Source organism: Aptenodytes forsteri, unplaced genomic scaffold, assembly GCF_000699145.1.
Source record: "Aptenodytes forsteri isolate BGI_AS27 unplaced genomic scaffold, ASM69914v1 Scaffold25, whole genome shotgun sequence".
NCBI classification, from domain to species: domain Eukaryota; kingdom Metazoa; phylum Chordata; class Aves; order Sphenisciformes; family Spheniscidae; genus Aptenodytes; species Aptenodytes forsteri.
In genome coordinates this window covers 842155-856543 of record NW_008796180.1, presented here as the reverse complement: position 1 = coordinate 856543, position 14389 = coordinate 842155, and the positions used below count along the sequence as shown (strand labels likewise).

Genomic DNA, 14389 nt, shown 5'->3' with positions numbered 1-14389 from the left:
CTTGTTCCTGGGGGCTGGTAAAGAACACGCTGCAAAAACCACAGCCACCACGCCCAGAGACTGCCCTGGGACACCCCGTGGGAAGAGACATCGTGTCCCGCTCCAAAAAAGGGCCTAGAACACTTTTTTGCAAATAACTTTATGTTTTGGGTTGGGTTTTGTTTGTTTGCGTATAAAAAGCGGGGGTTGGTCAGCGTAGCTCTTCTCGTGCCCGCTAGAGGACACCGCCTCACGCAGAGCGTAGCCGCCCGACGCTTGTTGGCTTCTGAGAAGTCCTCCCTGCAGGCCAGCTCCCTGCTCCAGCCCCAACTGCCCGGGTTTCTACCCGAGGGCTCTCGTGCGCCGGCAGAGGAGCAGACCGTATCAGCGTAGCTTTCTGCTCCAATTAGGGAGTAGCGCTTCTAATTAATTGCTAGGGGCTGTTTTCTCAGAATTGGATCTGCAGTTAACGATTGCTCCTTTCATTAATTAACTAGGAAGGCGATCGCTTTTTCTCCTGTTGTCTTTGTTTTCCGCTGTGTGGAATTCAGTCTTTGCTTTTCGTAGCTCCTGTTTGGGTTATGAGCGTAAACTGAACTCGTACTGCGTAGGCAGTGGCTGCTCGGGCTGCCTCTGGGCTCCTAATTCATGCTTCTCATCTTGATCTGTCTTCCAGGGATATTGTTCACTGGAGAGCTCTGGGAGTTCTTGAGTTTTACGGAACGCTACCCCAGCGTCATTTACAATATCCTGCTGTTCGGCCTGACGAGTGCGCTGGGTCAGGTAAATACGCTTCCCTTGTTCTGCGGTCTTCGCTGGGATGTTTGCCCGGCAAAGTAAGGCCGCCTGGCTTTCCGTTGCTTTGGTTGTTGCTTTCTGTACAGGCTACCTTCAGAGTAAAACTGGTTGGCGTTTGTATGCAAACAGTCAGGATTTGAAATAAGATTCTTTCGGCTCTGGCTCGATGGCTTTTCATCTGAAAATACGATCCGTGTTTTTCCAGTCAGAGTGACAAAAGGCATCTATTTGTTTTTGACAGAGTTTTATTTTCATGACTGTGGTATACTTCGGACCTCTGACCTGTTCCATCATCACCACAACCCGCAAGTTCTTCACCATTTTAGCCTCCGTCATTCTGTTTGCCAATCCCATCAGTACGATGCAGTGGGTGGGGACGGTCCTGGTGTTCCTGGGTAAGTCTGGGAAGCAAACGCCTGAGGTCTCTCCCCTATTAACTTAAACGGAGATGATGTATAGCGAGGGGCGAGCTAACAAAAGATGCTGGTCAAAAAAAACCCCTAATTGTATTAAAACACCCTCCGTGGAAGAGCGTGTTAGTAGCCTCGCCAGTGCAGGAAGAGAGGAACGTGAATTCTAGCGGATCTCTTTGGTCTCTTCCCCCCCCGCGCACACCGGGTAAGTCACTGCCTCTGAGTGACCGTTAGTAAGTTGGTGCCGTTAAGCTGATTTTTCACAAAGTTCCTTGTGTTGTATTTCTTCGAAGAATGCGAAGCGATTTTCTATGCGCATGGATTATTTTTATCTCTTCGCAGGCCTTGGACTTGATGCCAAATTTGGAAAGGGAGTAAAGAAGACATCGCATTGAGGAAATGGTTGATCTCTGCGGCTGGAATGAACTTTTAATTTATTGTCTTGTACCTCAAAATCTGTTATGAAACTGGACTCAGGATAGGTAATCAGAAGGGGAGCGTTTGGATTTTTTGTGTTATAGTTTTTTAATTCTAAATTGTCTTAAAAGTGTAATACTTTAGTTTTAACTGTAATTAAGCTTCCCCCCGCCCCCCCTGCCGTAATGAAAGCTGCATTACTAGATCCTAGCAGCAGGATGAAATTCTTGCCTTAACAGGAAAAAAACTTCATATCTTTATTAAAGAAAAAGAGACAATGGCCACTTTTCCAGAACTTTAATTTCAGTATCGTTGGCGGATCTTGGGGAGAAACAGCACACCTCTCTCCCAGGAGAGGGCTAGTCGTAGAATTCCGTTAGTTCTTTGGTGTGGCCTGGAAAGATCCCTGGATTAAAGGCCCGTGTTGAAGACAACCCCCTCTTCTGATTGACTGTATGATTTTTTTTCCGTAACTGAGTTGGTGGAGCAGCCGGTTGGATGCTCTTCCATTAAAATAATATGCGTAAACATGGAGATGCATTATATCCTTCGTCCGAGCCCTTCTAGAACAGAAGCAACTCTTGGCACGTGTAAAAGTTTACAGGAAACCTGTTTAACGAGCGGGGCCCAAATTAATTCTTCTCATCCCCCCCTTGCTGGTGAAGGAACAGGACCCTCTGCCGCTAAAACCACGCCAAGGTTGTGCGACAGCGGCGTCTAAATGTTGCAAGGGCCCTCGTTAATTAACCACCCTCACGGCGAGCTTTCCGACACCCGCTCCTGAGCACAGGCTAGCTCCCCAGTGTTGCGTGGGGAGGAGTTGTTATCATAATGATGCCTTCAGAGTTGGAGAGCAAAATTCTCCAAAGAGCAAACTTTACACATGAAAGCATGTTTCTACCAGCTGTCGCTTGGTCTCCATCTGTTCTGTGGCTTTGGCCTTTTGCCCCTCCAGATGGGATCTTGATCTCTTTCCTGAGCGGCTGTTGTAAGTCTCTCTCTCTCTCTCTCTCTCTCCCCAGCCCCTGCTTCCCCCACCCCTCCAGTGTTTCTTACAACTTTTGTGGCCTCAAATTTGGTTTTCATTTAATCTGTCTTAGTTCTACTCAAACAACACGTTTCTTGCAAAATTAAACCCTAGGCTATTAAAGGGTTTTTCTCTGTCAGCTTCACCTCTTTGCTAACTTACGTTGTCTTAAAGGTCAAGTGATAAGTAGCAAACAAACATGTTCTCAGTAGTAGAGAATCCTGAAGTAAAAGCTTCTGTGGCTTAACTCCATGAATATTCCTGATGAACACCATGTGCTGGCATCTGCTACTGTACGGTGGGGATTCTGGCTTCCCTGAAGACAGTTATGCCTCCCGGTGTCTCTAAGGTAATAAATGTTACTTCCATTTTATAAAAGGGAGAAGAGAAATCGCATGACTTGTTCATGAACACGGTGGCAGAGATAAGAATTAATTCTTTTGTGCGTCTTAATCATAAAACTATCTTTCCTCTGTGTTTATAGGACTTGCGCTCCTCTCTCTCGGCACTATCTTAAATTTAACCGATTCTCAAACTCGGCAACCAAAAGCAGCAAAAAGATTCTAGGCGAGCTCTCAATTCTATTAGTTTTGCAGACTTGTTTTCCCTTCTATTAGTAATCTAACGTAGGAATAGACCCAGCTCCCCTGTCACTGTGCAAATACAAACGCCTGAAAAATGCATTATAAATCACTTCCTCCCTCAGCCATCCACTTCCTCGTGATAATCTTGGAATTTCTGTTCAAACGTGTCGCCTGTTAAGGATATTTGAGTCATTGCTGTTACAAACCACTACTCTACTCTAGAGCGTGTGCTACAAATCAAAGGGCAATCACTCTTATTTTGACTCCACAGAAGCAGAATTGCTTATTAGTGGTAATTCTATACTGACTAAAGCTCTTGAGAAAGTATATCATCAGAAATTGAGGGACTGAGATAGCAGCAGCCTTTCTCCGCTGCGCTGTCAGTGTGTTATCGGCAATCTCCTTTTTATTTACGGCATCTCAAGCCAAATTGCCTCGTTTGTGTACATGCTAGGAAGACTGCTCTTCCTGAACTCTTCTCCCCCTTTTGCCCTGAGTCTAGGTGTAGCTCTAGGAGAGACAGCGTCTTAAAAATGAAAGAAAGACTTCATTGTTAATTTTTTCCTTAACCGTTGAAAAGAAGCCGCCGTAGTTTCAAGGGAAATTTTGCTCAAACCCACAGGTCTGTCCCCTTCCCCACGCTGCAGCAGCCTAGACGACCGGCAGAAAGAAGAAAGCTGGGAGCTTCCTAGGGTCTATTTTCTAAGCCAGGATCTGTCTTTACCAATATCTTCGACTTGTCTGTATTCAGAGCACAGATTTAAAGATCAGTCTGCCAAGAAGAAAGAAAATAAAGGAGATTTTCTCTCTCCCGATTGCTGCAGGCTCCCTTGACCCACTTTAGCTCTAAAGCCTGTTCCTGGTGTTGCTCCAGCTTGGTTTTTGCTGCACCTCCAACTCTTAGTCAATCAGAATTTCTTAAAACAAAGGCAGCTCTTGTACCTACCTTAAGTCTGAATCCTTTGGATTTCCTTGGACAGCCTGCTGTCTTCTCTCCAGACCTCACGTACTGCGAGATCCCAGAGGAGGCTACAAAAGCAATTCAAGAGGCTATTTTCAAATCAGCGCTGGCTTTTCTTCTTGGACAGTTTTAACAACGCTGCCACAAAACAGGTCCCCAGCTTTGAGCTGCCAGGAGGATTGCTGTAATGCCTCTCCCCAGTGACAGACTGGTTACCACGTTTCGAGAAGCCTGCCTGGTGACTTTTGGTGTATGTTCCTGGTTGAGTTCAGCTGTCTCTTTATTTAAAGACAGGTAAACTCCAAAGGAACTGGGTTAGGATCCAATAAAGTTTTCATCCTCCGCGTTACTTTTTCCTGTTAGAAATGGTAGCTCCTCTTCGAAGCGCCTTTTGCAGAGGGATAAATGTGTTTAATAGTTTTTTGGCTTTCTTCTTTTTTTATAAACAGCGCAAGTGTCTTCAGAGGCAATGCTTGAATTTCTGGTGAGGTGTCAGGAAAGGCTTTCTGTCTTCAAGTAAGAGATTAGCAATGTACAAAGTGTTGACAGAACTTACTCGGGTTTATCTAGATACCGCGTAACATCTAGGGTATGGCTGTGCAAAGGAATCGTTAACTACTGCTGGCAAGTTCTATTTTGCTTATTCAAAGAAGGAAGCCGCCTGTGGTAGCGTGTGCACCTATAAGCAGTTTAGAGGTTTCAGGGAGTTAAAGCGCAGTGCCCAGGTTCTCTACCAACAATCTGGGCTTCGCCAGTTCTGCTATGACTCGGTTTGTCTCTCTCTGCTTTTTTTAGACACTCTCCAGTTTATTAGAAGGGTGCAAACCTAGTTAAATAAAAAAGACTACCTTGTTCTTTTTAGTCCTGTGTGCTTGATCTGTCTTTCCCCAGCTGTAAGCAAGCAATAGGTTTGTGTAATGACATATTTTCCAAAATGAAAAGTTTTTGCAAAGCGTAAAACGTCACCCTTTGCAGTCAAGATGGTAGGTGCTTTGTGTTCAAAGCTGTGTAATGTTTTGAGTTTGGGCTGACTTGCCAAGAGTTACTAAAGGGAATGCTTGTGGTTTGCTCCTTCCTTAGCAGATGTGACTGGTCTTTTTCTGAGTAGAAGAGGAAGGGAAATCAGTTGAGTAGGAGATTAATTTATTAAGTGCCTTAGACAAAGCCCTGCAAGTGCAAAACATGAAGGTCAGACTGAGAAATTACGAAGAGATTCCATCTTCCTCTCTTCTACTTTTTGTTGCCTCCAGAGTCCCAACCTCGAGTCCATTTATGACTCATCCAGTTACCAGCAGGGGGAACTCTTATTTCAATCATTTTCAAGAAATGCAAGGAGAAAAACAACAAAAAAGCAGTTCCTCTTTAATTAGCGATATAACTGTACTTCCAGAGTCTTTGTGCTTACAGTAAAAGCATAGCGTGGAAATCAAGGTCTCCTCCATTTTTATTCTGCTTAATTCTTTTTGACCATCAGCAGAGACTACATTCAAGCTAAGTCATTAGAAGCTTTAAGACAATCACCATCTCTTCTGCAGAATGGCCTTCATTACAAATAGCATGAGTATAAATAAGTATGCGCACGCCTGCGTGTCCTCTTGTCCCCCTGTAACACGAACAGCTGGCTTCCCGCACAGCAGCAGCCACTGGCATCACGGTCGATGTTTTTGAAAACATTTCTGCCAGAATTCTCCTAGGAACCTTGTCAGTTCTTGGTGGTTCCAGGGAGATGAGAAGAGTCACGCACGTACTGAGAATAAACAGCAGATTACATTGCTGCAGTGTTTGTGCCTGTTGTCCCTCCAGGAGGAACTCGCTGATGTATCAGCTAAGAAAGGTGAAGTTTTATTTCATAGCTAACTGAGACATGGCATCCACAGGGGGGAAAACTTAGCAGCTGCGTTCCTTTTCCTTTCATCTTCCTTGTTTTTACGAGCTCCTTCTGCGACTCCATCAGTAGATGTTTAAAAAACCCCAAATGTTTAGAGAGCACATAGAATAAGGTAGATGATACTGTATGTGCATATTTTTTACAGAGGTGGATATAATTGTATAACACTGATAGTTTTCTGGTCACAGGATAGTAAAGACTCGTGCTCAAATGACAACAGTTTAAGGGATAAGGAAATTATCGTTACCGCTTTGAAATCAACGAATTGCCAATCTTGAAGATACCACTTAAACCCAACCCTAACAGTCATTCTTCCAAGAACAACTAGGATTTATGCTGTGCCATTCAGTTAAGAGTCAGTGATTACGTGAGCTTCTCCTGCAGGATTCCACACACTCTTGCAAAGGGAATGGGAATTCCTGTCAGATTTCAGGGACTGAAAAGCACATGAGAATAAAAATAGCACCCATCGGGGAAAATACATGCTAGCTTTAGAGTCCCACTTTAGCATGTAGTAAGTTTATGCTGACTAGTAGTAGGAAGAAGTTTGTAAGGCTGATAGGGATGGGATATGCATTTGAAATATATACTCTTACAATAACCAGTTTCATACTTAGATTTACAGTTCATAACTAATAGAATTTCAGCAACAGTGAGCCAGGGATGCATGTAGAGAACAGGAAAAACAATAATTGCCTTAGACTGAAACTGAGACAGCTGGATGTCGCACTGGAATGAGGTATTTGAGGTTTTAAGTATTTTAAGGAAAAATATTAAGATGAAAAGTACATGTAAGGCTTCAGAATTAAATTAGCAAAAATGGTCATGTGGCTTTTTTCCTTTCTCTTGCCATGCTTTTCTGCAGTTCTTGCAATGTCATTTTCATCCATTTTGTGTATTTATGCACATACAGGATCCTGAACATTTTTAATACCACCTTCATCATCACAGTTCAGTTACTTTGGTAAGCTCACAGCCTATTCCCAAAGTTTTTATGAGCAATTAACCTGTTTTAAAGAAGAAAAAAAAAAAAGCGTTCAGAAGACAGCATGGTTTCCATACACGGTACTTGTTGAAATACTGACTCATGCAGTAGAAGTGTTTTGCTAGGAGAATGCAAAAAAAAAAAAGACTGCCAGAGTCAGGGATGGTGGTGTGCTTTTCCCTGGAAGTAGGTTCAGGTCCTTTACTGGGTCTTCAGTTACTCACGAGCAGCACAAATGTGCAGCGTTAGGCATTCCCAAGAGCAGTTCTGTTAGCACAGACCAGATGCTGAAGAATCCATAAAAGTTAAAATCCTGCCAGGCCAGTCGTGGAAACCTTCCATCACCTGGAATGAGGACTAAGTCTTTTGCTTGACTGAAACTTGAAAATGGGAATGAAATGAAGTATTTTTAATAGGCGTACGTAATTTGGGGGAGAGCAAGGAAATCTTTTCTGTAACAGTCCTTGCACATAGCGATTTGCTTTTCTGCAGGTGGGACTAGCACCCCACACTTTTTAATCAAATGTTGTAATTTCCCCTTTATAATAGCCACTGTTTAAAGACAACACTAAGAAATCTTGCAGTGGCCCTGGAACATGAATAGAGGGCATACTAGGCCCATCTGCAATGGCCTCTTCCCATCGACAGCAGAAAACTGTCCTCCAAAGGACTATTTCCCACCTAAAATTAAACGTTACGAGGCAATAAAAATCTCGCCCCTCTCAAGTACACTCAAACAGTAGGGATCGTTGTCTCCAGTTTCTGCGGTAGTGGAAAAAGTAGACAGTTGAGTTGGTGTCCTCTAGCAGCACGATTGCTTGACACTCATTAGCTAAACTTCTAAAAATCACTTCTCAGAACAACGCAAACTGCTTTCCAGGCAAAGGCTGCCTCTTTTATTCCTTATCAGCTTTGAGGAGCTGAGACTGCTTTCGAGACAAATTTGCAGCCTGCTCTGATTTAGTTTATTCTCAGAATTGTAATGTCACTTTCTCCCAAGGTCTTGGGAGATCTCATTCAGTGAACATGATAGGCTATAATTTGTTAATTAGTTTTACAGTGAACGTGGCAAGAAAAACAAAATCCTGGTCTCGGGATTAAGAAACAACACCAGTTTGGATTAGCAGATTCTGCCCCTGCCTTAGGACCTGTGTGGCAATCCCATAACCTGAAGTGTTTAACTGATTACGAAGTTTTTTATTTTTGTATGAACAGCTGGGCTAGATCTGCAAAAAGGGAGTGTTCACAGCCACAGCTGGAGAGATGTAAAACTCTCATCTGAACACACAAAGCACAACTGAATTACCAGCTTCTCTGAATAACGAGGCCTGAGATGTATCAAGTTGGGCACTTCAAATTAGTGCATAGTTTTGACGTGAGCTTTGTCTTCTCTGGTTTGATAAATCCTAAGATGTCTTTTTTTTTTTTCCCTCTGTCTATATTGCATGAAGCATATTATCACTTAAAATCACAGAGGTACTGGTTAAGATAGCTTCGTTAATATTTCTAAGTAGCAAGACACCATTACCTGATAATTGAGGAAATGCCCAGGAAGAAATTAATTATTTTTGCAGTCAGTAAATATTTTAGGAAGCGTGAGTTACATAAATCTTGGGAACCCATACAGGATGCAACATTTCATTTCATTATCTATAAACTTACCCACTCATAGAAAGGGATAGCACAGTCCAGTGAAAAAAGTAGTTCTGTAAACGCTGGAATTGGCAACCCCTACTTTGACGGAATGTGGTATAATGCAGTGATCTTTGAGGCCCCTACTTCTTTGTTTTAACTTGGTTGGAAAACACTGCTGAATTAGAAGTTATTGAGGGATGGGGTGGGAAGATAGGAATATCAAACAACATAAGCTTTGTCTCCTTAGGAAATCAGGTTAAAGATAACGTGATCGTACAATTATAGACTACAGCATACAGATCTCTACAATAGGACCAAAATATTGTATGGACAGCCTTACTTTTGGTTGGTTTTCATGGCTCCTGAACGCTTGGTTTTGAAATCACTCTTGCAGAAAACAATTTTCTATGCAATAACTGAGTGCATCTTCAAATGAAATTAAACATCTGAATACTCGTTACAGCCGTTTTGGTTGCAGGAACTTAATGCCATAATAGTCATTGCAGGACATTGCTAATGAGAAGGCAAAAACAAAGAACTGATTAGCTCCACATTAAGCTGTTCAGTTCCGTAAGAATGTTCTAGAATAGCAATATTTAAGTCATAATACTTGCTAGAATTTGTGCAATAAAGTACATACTGACAGCTAGTATTAATCTTTGTGTCGAAAGCAGAAATTTAGAGAGCTCTCCTCTCTTCCACCAGCATTAAAAAAATAGAACAAGACTAAACTGTCATCTAGTTATGAATCCTGATGCTACGTGATTGAAAAATTCTTCATTTGTGATACCTTAAAAAATCCTGCTTTTTCCTTAACTGTTGTTATTCCCTGCAAGGTCCAGACTGCAAATGCAGTTTTACGTTTTTCCTTTACTAGATCACTTAGCTTCATTGTTCCCTACTTTTTTCTTACTGGATTTACTTCCTCTTTTTTTTTTTTCCCCCAGCTGTTTGAGCCCTTTATGCTCATTCATACTTTCATGCTCTGTTATACCGAGTGAATCTTATCCTCGATTTTTCAAGTCTTTTGTCCAATTATCTCTCTCTACCTGTAGAAGGGGAAAACAGCAGTGATAAAAACCTTCAGACTCTGTTGCAGTCCGTTCCCACTTCTCCACTAAGGAAGAATGCTGTTATAACATTGAAGATTAATTCTTGTTTGTGGAGAAAAGCAGGTTTGAATAAATCTGAGGACTTTTGACAATGTTCTGAGCTCCTCTACTCTGCAGGTGCTAGCAGAGTTAACAGCATCTTGGAGAAAGGAAAATAATTTCACAGACCATTAGGGCTGGTGGGAAGCAGCAGGATCAGGTTTTAATGAATACAGGATCAAAAGCATCTTAAAGCAAACTAGCACTGAAAACAAGAGCAGGCTCATCAGGGAAGACAGGAGATGCTTCTAACGAGAAACAAAGCACCAACTCAAAGACATTAGGGAGTCACTTTCTCACAATAGTGCATTTTAAAGTATAATTTCCTCTTCTAAAAAATTAGCTTTGATACTTTTCCAATACATGTAAAAATAGCATTATGAACAGATTCCCTGCAATTAAAATCTCCAAGTCAGAGTTTTTCCAAAGGAGGTCAAGAATTTTTTAAACAATGTTTGTTTTCTCACAAATAAAAGTAGGTTTTAGTCACAGCAACAATTACTAAGTTATCTTACAGTATTTTGAAGTCTGGAAAACAAATTCTGACAAGAAATATGCATAGCAGTAAACTCAGACCTGAGAATGGTTTGTATGTGAAAAAGGAGACTGTCCCACCGCTACCAGCAGGCACTTTCTCATAGGAGTGCTGATTGTTACTGTGTTTTGTACTGAATTTAACGCTCTATGTATGCGGTGGCTGTGCTAGAGCAAATTTATCCTTTCATGCTCCAAGGGACATAGGTGCTACTGGATCCAAATGTCATGAAAGTAGGAGCTAATTGCTTAAGTGCTCAGGCAAGGATGGTTCTGAGCACATGCATAACCAGAAACTGGCAATACTTAAGTGAACTTTCAGGGCAGAAAGGGCGGTACCGGAAAAATTCAGGTATCTGTGATTTTATACATCTGTTGAAAAAACATTGTTTTCAGTCATAGTTTTGAATCTGGATGCCTAAAACCCACCTAATTCCTATACTCTTCTGGATTTCTGCTTTGAAACCGGAAGCAACCAGTTTCCCAATTTTGTCCTTTTTTGTGTGTGTATGAATAAGCTACTTAACTTCTCTACACTTTTTTAAAGTTTTAAAAGATGGGTAATACTCAACTTCCTACTCCATGCAACACTGAAGATTAGTTAATTGATAGTGAAGGAAAAGTGGGGATACGGGACTCCATCTAGCTCAGTACTTGCTATTCTGTTGCAAATTAAATTTTGTGGAAAAGGGTTGCAAAAGAAAAAGCTCACTGGTTTCCTTTCCCTGGAGGATCCTCAGACTTACACAGTTCAAAGAAGCCAGTATCTCAGAAGCTTCTCCTTTCATCACAAACCATATCAGCACTTACTGTCCTCTAGTGTGCTCTGCTAGTGCCAAAGCTTAGACTCCTTTGACAAGATAAATAATAATGTAGGCTTTGTACTGGGCTAGGTGAGAGCGTGACATTTTCAAGAGGATGGAGATACCCTAGCAGAAGTCAGACTGGAAGGATAACCTATTAGATACTAGATTTTTAATTGACTATGACACAAAAATTACTCTTTCGCAATGAAACCATAGAAGCCTATAATATCAAGATTCTTTTTATGTCTTAAATTTAAAACAAACAGTAACCATACCCTAAACCAAGCAATGATTCCCTTACTGTTTGTGAATATACCACAGCATTCCTTTTGCATTACATATGGAAAATGAGTTATATAGATGTCTCACTGGTATAAGCAGAGGTGAATCAAGTATGTTTGTGTGCATTGTATGCAATGTTTGTGCGACTGTTGCATATATAAAAGCCTCATTAAGTCTCCCCAGTGATTGGAGGTGGGTTTTGTTTAGAATGGTTTTGTTTGTTTTTGTAACAAAGATAGCAAACACAGGAAATAATTAAATAACTGTGTTTTCATACTCTCCCGCTCATCAGGAGCCTATATAAGATTTTAATTAGTGCTGCATTTTCAATAAGTCTGTATCCGTACGTGTTGCAGATTCTTTAGTGGATAACAGGGAGATAATTGAGAATCCTGTTTTTCAGTCTCTCACGAAAGGGCTGGGTGATACATTTAATCATGATGTAGAAATGCTGGCAGGTTTCTCTGAGTTCAGCCTCTCTCTAATTACATTTCTAGATTTTTAGTAAATTGAAAGGGAAAATGTAGGAACAAAATAATTAAAACCAAAGAGGAAGCGAATATTAAGAAGCAGGAGCTATTTAAAATTCTTGCACACAACTCTTTCATGGACATTAGTTTAATCAGCTTCACATAAAAATCAAACTTACTTATACACAAAAGTAACACCTCCAAACCTCTATGTACAGTCGCATTTACTGGTTCTTTTCATGCAGAAAAAAACACCTGTCTTGTATCATTCAGATGATACTGAGATTTATACCCAAAGTAAATGCATTTGATAATTTGGTACTCTCACATGCACACTAGTGTCAAAACACACACACACCCCAGCATATCCCCAGGCAAATTTTCAAGGTCCAAGCAGTACCTGCACCTAGGAATCGTCCAGTCATTTTATTACAGAATTGTGTTAAAGACAGAAGGTAGGGTTTGTGAAGACTAAGTTACAGTATTTCACTTCTATCTGCCACCAAGGAGTACAGAATTGACCCAAAATAACTTTTTCATATGGAGGAGAGGTGAAATTTGATCTTCATTTTCACAGATACCCAATTTAATTTTCCACTTCCTGGGAACAAGAGAATTTTGATCAGGAGAACATCATAAACTGCAAAAGAGGTTGATCTCCCTACCACTAAGTGACACATGGCCAGTGTTGCATTAAAGGAGACGTTTTTGTTTCTTCTATCTAGAAACCCCTTGTATCAAGACTCCGCAGCTTAAGTGCTCTAATGCAGGAGGGGAGGGGGGAATCTCTTTGTTTTCTCTAAAACTGGTGCTGTAATTTCCTTTTGTACTTCAAGAGAATAAATATGTCAGTAAAAATCCACAGTTTATATTGTGAATATAAAATCCAGGATAACAGAGCGGGTATGAAAATAAGTTTCTAGGAGAAATGTGTAGCCACAATAGGAATGCTAATACCAATTCTGTACTTTCCAAGAGGCAGTTTTGTGGCATTTCTTCCTTACAATGCAGCATTACCTGCTGTTTTGTCACCACAGGCAGCAGTTTTTGAAATGAAAGAATGAAGCAGGGTCCAAGAATTGGTCATGGCTTGGATGAGATACTTGCCAAGAAAACCCAGGACACTGCAGAAAATGTTAGCAATAAAACAGGCAATATTCTCTGAGGTAGTAGTGGACAAATGTGGCAGCCTAGTGTACAGGACCAATTGCGCTATGAGAAGCAGCATTTTTCATCTGAGAGAATGAGATATGAGATAAAAAGACTTTGGATCTTTCGTTTAAATAAGTGTAGCTGTGACGTATTATGTAACCGGGCTAATTTGGTTATTGGGGTGCTTTGCGTGTAATTGTATTAATTCATTGTAACATAAGACAAACTGGCAGGAAAGGAAGGTTAGCTCTGGATAAACTTCTCTACAAACATATACGTAATTAAGGACTACTAACAATGAAAATTTTGCTTCCTCTGGTTGCAAACCATTACAAATTAGAAGAGGGAAGACCCATATATAAAAGAGATCTTAGGATCACAGGATAATTTGAGTGGAGGGGACTTCAGGACATCATCTGGTCCAACCTGCTCAAAGCAGGGTCACTTATGAGATCTGACAAGGTTGCTCTGGCCTTTATTTAATTAGGCCTTGAAAACCTCCAACAGAGACTGCAGAGTCTCTCTGGGCAACCTGTTCAAATGCTCATCTATGGTCATGATGAAAAAATTTCTTACATCCAGTCTAAATCTCTCTCGTTTTTACCTTTGTTTCTCATCCTCCTGCTGTGTAGCACTATGAAGTGCCTGGCTCCATTTGCTTGATAACCCCCTTGTAGGTACTGGAAGGTCTGTAAGATCTCCCTTAAGCTCTTGATCTAGACCCCTGAATGACAGACATAAAGCATGTTTGCTTTATAATCCTTTTCTCAAAAGGTTAAAATAAATGCTGTGCCTTGAAAAAAACCCTCACCAATCATCCTCAAACTTGGCAAGAAATTCTCATTGTGCACAGCGTGGGGAGCCATTCTTCACAAGCACTGGTGATCCATGCACTGAGATGGCCCACGACCCAGCCTGAAGTGAGAAAAGGGAGAACTGTTTGTATTTTCACTACGCAACACTAAGCCCAACCCTCAAAGGAATGGGGAGGAATGGTGAAACGAGGCCACACCACAACAGCAAGAGAAATGTACGCCCTCCCATCTCCCCTAACACTTCCTCCTTGGGTGAAGAGATTTAAAATAAAACCCTACGCCAGCTCCAAGCAGAGCCCTCAACCCTCACACAACACCAGGAGAAGAGGTCTCCAAGGCAGAAGGGGGAAGAGCGGCGCGCCGTTACCTCAGGCAGCCAATTCCTCACAGAGCTGTGAGGAAAGGGGAGGGCGGCGCGCGCCACCTCGCTCGACGCCTTTCCCGCCTTTTCCCCCGCCTCCCTCGCGCGCCGCCCCTCCCCCCGCCCGCGCA

The 14389-nt window shown here is 41.7% G+C and overlaps 1 protein-coding gene across 1 annotated transcript in view; it reads left to right on the top strand.

Moving 5' to 3' along the window:
* SLC35B1 (solute carrier family 35 member B1) overlaps window positions 1–5038 on the top strand; it is a 7061-nt gene extending 2023 nt beyond the window's left edge. The window contains exons 5-7 of the mRNA XM_019474249.1: window positions 656–762; window positions 1019–1172; window positions 1533–5038. Coding sequence (XP_019329794.1) covers window positions 656–762; window positions 1019–1172; window positions 1533–1585 — 314 coding nt within the window. The 3' untranslated portion in view covers window positions 1586–5038. The remainder of the gene's footprint in view (window positions 1–655; window positions 763–1018; window positions 1173–1532) is intronic.
* Window positions 5039–14389: the final 9351 nt, after the last annotated feature.